The sequence below is a fragment of the Macaca nemestrina genome, chromosome X, assembly GCF_043159975.1.
Source record: "Macaca nemestrina isolate mMacNem1 chromosome X, mMacNem.hap1, whole genome shotgun sequence".
In the NCBI taxonomy this organism is placed as follows: Eukaryota; Metazoa; Chordata; class Mammalia; order Primates; family Cercopithecidae; genus Macaca; species Macaca nemestrina.
In genome coordinates, this window is record NC_092145.1 from 153,255,568 (window position 1) to 153,264,205 (window position 8,638).

The 8,638-nt window shown below is 39.2% G+C and overlaps 1 protein-coding gene across 3 annotated transcripts in view; it reads left to right on the forward strand.

Annotated features, from left to right (window-relative positions):
• LOC105478097 (patatin like phospholipase domain containing 4) overlaps positions 1-8,335 on the forward strand; it is a 251,498-nt gene extending 243,163 nt beyond the window's left edge. The window contains exon 8 of one of the 3 annotated variants that reach the window (XM_024791615.2): positions 1,382-2,965. In XM_024791615.2, coding sequence (XP_024647383.2) covers positions 1,382-1,538 — 157 coding nt within the window. In that variant the 3' untranslated portion in view covers positions 1,539-2,965. Of the gene's footprint in view, positions 1-1,381; positions 2,966-8,310 lie in introns of those variants that run through there. The other 2 variants (XM_024791623.2, XM_024791625.2) reach the window with 2 other exon arrangements.
• Positions 8,336-8,638: the final 303 nt, after the last annotated feature.

Sequence of the window (8,638 nt, forward strand, 5' to 3'; positions counted from 1 at the left end):
TCACTCTCACTGCACCCCCTCCATGCCACTGTACGACCAGTAGCTCCCCTTACCAAGAGTTTCTTGAAGAATGCAGCTTCCCAGAAATATTGATGCCCCATCATATAGGAGTTTATCTAAAGGAAACCCCACCTTCACCGCCCACACCCATATGCCCCGCAACTGCTATAACTCTGCCACTCTTTGCATGCATGCACATACTCATTATTGGACAGGGAAAATTATTAATCCTAGTTGTCCTGGAGGACTTGGAGCCACCATCTGTTGGACTTACTTCACCCATACCGGTATGTCTGATGGGGGTGGAGTTCAAGATCAGGCAAGAGAAAAACACGTAAAGGAAGTAATCTCCCAACTGACCTGGGTACATAGTGCCCCTAGCCCCTACAAAGAACTAGATCTCTCAAAACTACATGAAACCCTCCGTACCCCTACTTGCCTGGTAAGCCTATTTAATACCACCCTCACTAGGCTCCATAAGGTCTCGGCCCAAAACCCTACTAACTGTTGGATGTGCCTCCCCCTGCACTTCAGGCCATACATTTCAATCCCTATACCTGAACAATGGAAAAACTCCAGCACAAAAATAAACACCACTTCCTTTTTAGTAGGACCTCTTGTTTCCAATCTGGAAATGACCCATACCTCAAACCTTGCCTGTGTAAAATTTAACAATACTATAGACACAACCAACTCCCAATGCATCAGGTGGGTAACTCCTCCCACACAAATAGTCTGCCTACCCTCAGGAATATTTTTTTGTCTGTGGTACCTCAGCCTATTGTTGTTTGAATGGCTCTTCAGAATCTATGTGCTTCCTCTCATTCTTCGTGCCCCATGACCATTTATACTGAACAAGATTTATACAGTTATGTCGTACCTAAGCCCTGCAACAAAAGAGTACCCATTCTTCCTTTTGTTATCGGAGCAGGAGTGCTAGGCAGACTAGGTGTTGGCATTGGCGATATCACAATCTCTACTCAGTTCTACAAATTATCTCAAAAACTAAATGGTGACACGGAATGGGTAGCCAACTCCCTGGTCACCTTGCAAGATCAACTTAACTCCCTAGCAGCAGTAGTCCTTCAAAATCGAAGAGCTTTAGATTTGATAACCGCCGAAAGAGGGGGAACCTGTTTATTTTTAGGGTAAGAATGCTGTTATTATGTTAATCAATCCAGAATCATCACCGAGAAAGTTAAAGAAATTCGAGATCGAATACAACATAGAGCAGAGGAGCTTCAAAACACCGGCTGCTCGGGCCTCCTCAGCCAATGGATGCCCTGGATTCTCCCTTCTTAGGACCTCTAGCAGCTATTATATTGTTACTCCTCTTTGGACCCTGTATCTTTAACCTCCTTGTTAAACTTGTCTCTTTCAGAATCAAAGCTGTAAAGCTACAAATGGTTCTTCAAATGGAGCCCCAGATGCAGTCCGTGACTAAGATCTACCAGGGACCCCTGGACTGGCCTGCGAGCCCTTGCTCCGATGTTAATGACATCAAAGGCACCCCTCCCGAGGAAATCTCAACTGCATGACCCCTACTACGTCCCAATTCAGCAGGAAGCAGTTAGAACGGTTGTTGGCCAACCTCCCCAACAGCACTTGGGTTTTCCTGTTGAGAGCGGGGACTGAGAGATAGGACTAGCTGGATTTCCTAGGCCAATTGAGAATCCCTAAGCCTAGCTGGGAAGATGACCGCATCCACCTTTAAACATGGGGCTTGCAACTTAGCTCACACCCGACCAATCAGGTAGTAAAGACAGCTCACTAAAATGCGAATTAGGCAAAAACAGGAGGTAAAGAAAGCCAATCATCTATCGCCTGAGAGCACAGCAGGAGGGACAATGATCGGGATATAAACCCAGGCACTTGAGCAGGCAACCGCTACCCTCTTTGGGTCCCCTCCCTTTGTATGGGAGCTCTGTTTTCACTCTATTAAATCTTGCAACTGCAAAAAAAAAAAAAAAAAAAAAAAAAAAAAAAAAAAAAAAGCCCTGCACACAGATGTTTATTACAGCTTTATTCATAATTACCAAAACTTAAGGAACAATGAAGATGTCATCCAATCATCCAGTAGGTGAATGAATACAACAGAATATCATTCAGTGCTCAAAAGAAATGAGTTATCAAGCCATGAAAAGACATGGAGGAGCATTAAGCACATATTACTAAGTGAAAGAAGCCAGTGTGAATAGGCTACAGACTGTATGATTCCAGCTAGACGACATTCTGGAAAAGGCAAAACTATGGGGACAGTAAAAAGATCAGTGCTTGCTAGGAGTTTGGGAGAGAGAAGAGTGGATGAATAGGTGGAGCACAGATGATGTTTAGGGCAGTAAAACTACTGTCTGACACTATAATGGTGGCTACATGTCATTATATATTAGTCAAAACCCATAGAATGTACACCACTAAGAGTGAATGTTAATGTCAACTGTGGACTTTGCATAATAATTTTTCAAAAGAATGTGAAACTAGGCGTCATAAAACTTAGAAACTAGGCCTCATATAGAAAAAATTAACACCAGGTGGCTCTGGATAGGGTCCCACCCTGCCTCGATAAGGACCCACCCTGATAGGGTCCCACCCTGCCAATTCCGGGAAACAACCTCATGGGGTCCCACCCTGCCAATTCCGGGGGTCCCACCCTGCCTCGAAGTTCCCGGAATCAACAACTCCAGGAAAAAACCTCATAAGGTCCTGCTCTAACCAATTAGCATAAGACACCTTGCTCAGGCCATAGCTAGACCCAATCATTTTGCGCCTTAAGCTTTGTTTGAATTTTGCGCCATAAGCTGTGTTTGAACTTGTGTTTGCCTATATAAACAGCCTGTAACAAGCAGTCGGGGTCCCAGGGCCAACTTAGAGCTTGGGACCCTAGCGCGCTAGTAATAAATAACTCTCTGCTGTGAATCTCGTGTCGGTGATCCTTCGCGGCGACCCCTGCCCAGGAGGGAATCGACAGTTCGGTTCCAACAAATGCATTGCTGGCTATACTTACAAAATTAATAATAATAAATAATAATAATAATTCAGTAACTATTTCTAGACTCATGAGTTTGGCATAGGCACTAAACCTTAAGAGCAAATGTCCTAAGGGATATGTATTAGTTTAATTAGTCAGGATGTCATAAATACAATGATCTGAATCTGCAGGTTCAATATTTTAATTTAAATATATTTAAAATATTAATATATTAACATTTTAACATACAATAAGTATATATTAAATAATATGTAATTAATAAAATAAAATATAAATAATAAAATAAAATATATAATTAATTATTATATATATATATATATAGAGAGAGAGAGTATGCAGGCAATTATGTCTTTTGCCAGCATTCAGCATGTGAAAAATTTTAGATGCCAACTTTAAAACAAGCAAAGAAGGACATTGTTTTTCAAAATGATTTTAGGGGTACTAGAAGAGTTTTGAGAAGCAGTGTTTCATTTACCTTCATATTTAACATTTTGAGTTTGATGACGTTTGCAAGGAGCTGGTCTACACAGTAGTGGTAGTGTATCCAGATATGAGAATGGGATGGGAACCAAGGAGTGGGCATGAACTGGGAGAAAATTAGAGTAAAATTGGAGCAAATCCTGGGAACCTATCTGGGAGAAATAATGGGTTACTCTCCCGCGTGTAACAAGGCCTATTCACATCATCACTTCAGAGAAGTAGGAAAGGAAAGAAAAGAGAATCTGTAGTCCAAATCTTTAAACAATTTACAAGCAAGGAATGGGTTGGGGCAGAGAGAGGACTGTTTCATTTTACAATAAAACACGTTTTGGATTTTGACATCCAGATTCTCAGAGCCACAAATGTCACATTTTTACATTTCCACCATCAAAGTGCAGGTGTATGGCTCCATCTGGAGCACTTGGAACTGAAAATAGGTCTATGGAGATGAGACTGAACAGAAGAAAGCAGCAAGGCAGACTTAATTAGGGTTGGAAATGGGACTAAGGAAAATCCCCCAAATGAATGCACTGATGTAATAGAATCCTGGAGAAGCAAATTTGAGTGGGGTTGGGGGGAGGCGGTGTCCGGGGCTGGTGCTCAGGCTTGCTAGGGAATCGTTTAGTTTTAAGAGCAAAATATGAAATACAAAAAATGGAGTCATGGTAAAGATTGGAAGTGAAAAGCCTCCGAGCCTAAATTACAAGGGATTTGATGGCTGTGTTCAGCACTGAGAAATAAATAAGCTAGACTCAGAGACATGGGCAATAGGGGTGAAAAAGAAAATACATTACCAGTTCAAGGAAAAGAGAAGGGCATGCAAGATATGTTATAAATCAAAATTGTCAGTGCTACAAGAGGAGGACTGGAAAAAATAAAGTATGAGGTGGGAAGAAAATGATCCAGGAAGTGGAGATTGAACGAAAAAGGGTGGCAGGAGATTGGAAACATAATAAACAGCTTCTGGAACAAGCAAGCTGCAAGAGGTCAGCAGATACTGGTGTCCCCCTCAGGGTGGTGGATAAAAGAATGGGTGGGTATTTCTGGGACATGAAAAGACACGCCCTCAGCACTGTCTCTCTCACACACAAACCCACACACACTGTTACTGAAGGAGCTCAGAAAAAGAAAACATTGCAGGATGTAAGCTGAGCGGTGAGAATGAATAAAATACCAGTAGGATGTCTTTTCATATATCCAAACACTGATTCAAAGTAGAATCCATTCATAGAGTTTATCAGAATAAATGGAATTGGTCATTGCAAAAAAAAATCTGAATGAGCTTCTCCTTTTAAAGTATATAAAAGGTATATAATATGATACTTTTGGGGTAATTTAAGCATATACCATCTGGCTTTATAAATCCTAATACTCTTCAATTATAATGTTCAAATATTCTTTATTGCAAGATAAAATTAAATTTATTTTTAAAGATCTGTGTCCTGAGCTGAAATTATTTAAGGTTAGCAATGTTGTTCTGTGAATCAAATAAAACTCTGAGGATGTTAAAAGACAAGAATGCTTATGCAGACCAGAGGGAATGAATGGAGGGGGTCACTGTGTTATATCCAAGTAAATAGATCCCTCTCAAAGAAATAATCATGCCAAGAATTAAATCGTAAGTTATTTTTCAGCTGTTAAATGCCTTTTAGGATGCTATATGGAAGGTGAGGTAGAAATGGATGTTTTCTAACAAATTAAATATATATTATGGCAGCAAACATTTTCTTGTACTATTACTTACATCACAGAAATCATTATTTCAATATTGATGACTAAAGTAAGGTTGCATTAATAATAATGATGGCAATAATAGCTTTAAGTCAGTTTTATCATTTGTTCATATTCACATACAAGATAGATCAGAGGAAACTTTCCAGAAAGAAGAACAAAATGATAGTTAATCAATGGAAATGAATCCATAGAAACTAACCGACATACAAGTTAGAATTCACAGAAAATGACATTAAACATTGTTATTATACATGTATTTCATATGTTCAAAAACCAGAGACTTAGAACATATAAAAGCAACCCAATAAAATTTACAGAGATGGAAACTGTAGTGTCTGAGATGAAAATATACTAGATAGAACTAACAGCCAATTAGAAACATTACAGAAGAAAAGTTCAGTGAGTTTGATGATATAGCAATAGAAACTATGCAAAATGAAACACAAAGAGAAAAAAGGGATCTAATAAAGAAAAGAACATCAATGAGCCCTAAGACAACTCTAACGGATCAAATATATGTACAATTGCACTCACCATTTTTAAAATGTAGACTTTTCAGTTAAGTCCCATTGTGTTGCCATCTTGAATCCAGACTAGTTTTGGTTTTGAGTGTCCAGAGGGCAAACTTCCTAGATTTACACCAGAATCACAGAGTGGATCAGATGATTCAGATATCTACCTACTTTATAGACAGACATTTGATCAACCTTACCGCTAGTCCAACTAAGCACCCTTGCTTAGAGAGGTATCTTTGTGTCTAAACTTTGAGCCTTTGAGGGTTATCAAATGCTGCTTTAGGATGAGTTTCAGGTTCAGTTTATTCGTGTGAGTTACAATATGCCCACATGCTTTCTAGCTTCCAAAAATATTAATATTCACTCCTCATCAGCTATTGACTTGTCTTTGTGTCTTAGTCTCTATGGATCAATATCTTCTTTATCCCCATCTTAGTACTGAAGTCTAAGATTGAAAAAATAGTGGTTGAATCTACCATAAAGTTGCAGTGGTTGGATCTACCAGAAGTTGCAGAGATTCTTTAAGTAGCCTTCAGGACAAAAATGTGGCTGTTAAACTTTATAACTACCTTCCTTTGTAAGAATGTTTTTATCACCCTTATAAATGAGTATGTTAAATGAGTATTGAATCTATGTCACAATCATCAGTTCTCATAATTCTATTGATTGCTATATTATGCTGTGGAATTTACTATAAAAAGAAGCAGTCTGATTATTTTTCCCACTTTGTACAATCTTCATGTGATACTTTTATTCTGCCAGCGAAATTATAGGATTTTTCCTTAATGTTGATTTTTTAAAAAAACACCAGGATACATGGATACCTTTAATTTTGCCTGCTTGACCATAAAATCTGAAATCCCTTTCTCAGAGAATTCTGGTTTATTACAGCTTCTGGTGCCTTTCCTTTGCCCTCTTATAATCGTGTTGTTTCCAGCCTTCCCTTCTATAACATGTCTTTTTCTTCATCCATTTATTCTCTTTATTTTTCAAAAACCTGAATTGAAGTGTATTCTACATTTCATTTTCCAACTCACATTTCTCAGTCTCCAATCCACACTTTTCTGCTGTAATTGTAATTTTAAATATTCAGAAACCATTTCCATTTAATCTCACATGTTCTTGATCTATGGTTGCTCTCTTTCCATGACTACTCTTGTTTCATAATCTCTCAAATCCTATTGACAATACACTTGAGGATATTTCTGATGGATCTTTAAATGCATCTACACAGTCATGTCCTTGTCTGCTTATCATTATGGAAGGAGGTTAATGTTTTGTTTTGTTTTGTCTTGTCTTTGAATGTTTTGGAAGTTGAAATGCATGGATGCAAAACTTATTTGGCTCCCAGGTAGAGAAGCATAGTGTTCAGATGAAGGAAATGTTATACAAGCAAACAAAAGACAGGTTAGGTTTCCTGCAGCTTCACTTCTCCCTATGGATAATGCCATGGGCTGTGGGGAGTAAAGAGAAGGAGGCTATCCACTTTAGGGCAGCCGTAGCCTCTTTGGTGAAGAACTGTTTGTTTATTTGTTTGTTTGATGTGACTGCTGGTAGTTGGATGGAACACAGAGTGCCCTCAGTAATGAACACCACACCTTCTGAGGAGCCTGCACAACAGTGCCCCATTTCCAGGACTTTGGCAGCCTCCTGACATACACACCGGGTGTGCATGCACCTCGGGGCTAGGGTCACACTCTGAAGATGCTTGTCCCTTGTTCACTTCACAGAGGATGCCATATGAGCATTTTTTCTTCCCTGCCTTGTCTACCCTCAGTCTCATCTGGATTCCAGACATCATATCTTGGACTAGGCTTCAGAAGGGGTATGTCTAGGGTGAGTTTCTTTTTTACATGTGAACTGTAGTTTAAATGGCCCTTTCCCTCTTTCTTTTCTATATTTTGCATGTGAGAAGCACTAGTGCTGTATTTCCAGAAATAAATTAATCTTTAGTTGTTCATTCTTTGCTATTTTTTGTTGGAATTGAAAAATAAAAGAGGAATGTAAAATGTAGGTGCTCAAGTGATCCCGAGCTGAAAAACTCTCTTGCTCAGTTATTGTTTAATATGGGCTAATCAACTCCAGTTCTTTAATCTACCTACCTGTAGTATATCTCTTTGATCATCTTTAGTAGTCTCCTTTAAACTCTTTCTAATGCCATTGAAGCCCTTTTAGATAAGATGGCATAAACTGGACACATTCCATATAAATATGAAATAATATTACTTGTGTATTGGACACCTTATTATATACCCCACAATTGTGAACTCTTTTCTGCACAACTCAAATTATGTGCAGTACAGTGCAGAGGTAAGAAGCATAAGTATCAGTGTGATTTTGGTGTTGCAGAAAGGCAGCTATGTGTTCTTCAAACTCTGCTGGTTTTCCAACCAGGCACTAAGCCACTGAGGCTGTGTAATGTGTGCCAAGGTTCTGGGTGACAGAATACGGTCAAAAGTGATGGGCAACCTTTCTAAGCCTGACTCCTATGCTTTACTGCAAAATCTTTTAATCAATCACATTCACAACTAAAATATAAATAACTGGTTTAAATACTGCTACGTAACTCTCAGATCTTGTGTGCCTTTTCAGGTTCTTGTGACATCACTGCCTCCTGAACCATCAACTTCTTCTACTTCAGTCACTGCAGAGGATGAACAATTACTTGTGGAAATAGGACCGTGAGATTTCGTCTCCTTGAGTCCTTGGCTCCTCCTGGCTTCTAAAGTTGTCAAAGGGACTGGATGACAAAGAGAGTTCTATACCATGAGGTAAGTTGTCACCAGTGGAAGACAGAAGGCAGAAGGGAACTCAACCAATAAATTCCTTCCCCTTTCGTCCCTACAGTGTAATCTTCCAATGGATTCTTTGTTCTGCCTGTCTGCAGACTACTCACCTGGCTGAGTGAATGCACCTGTTG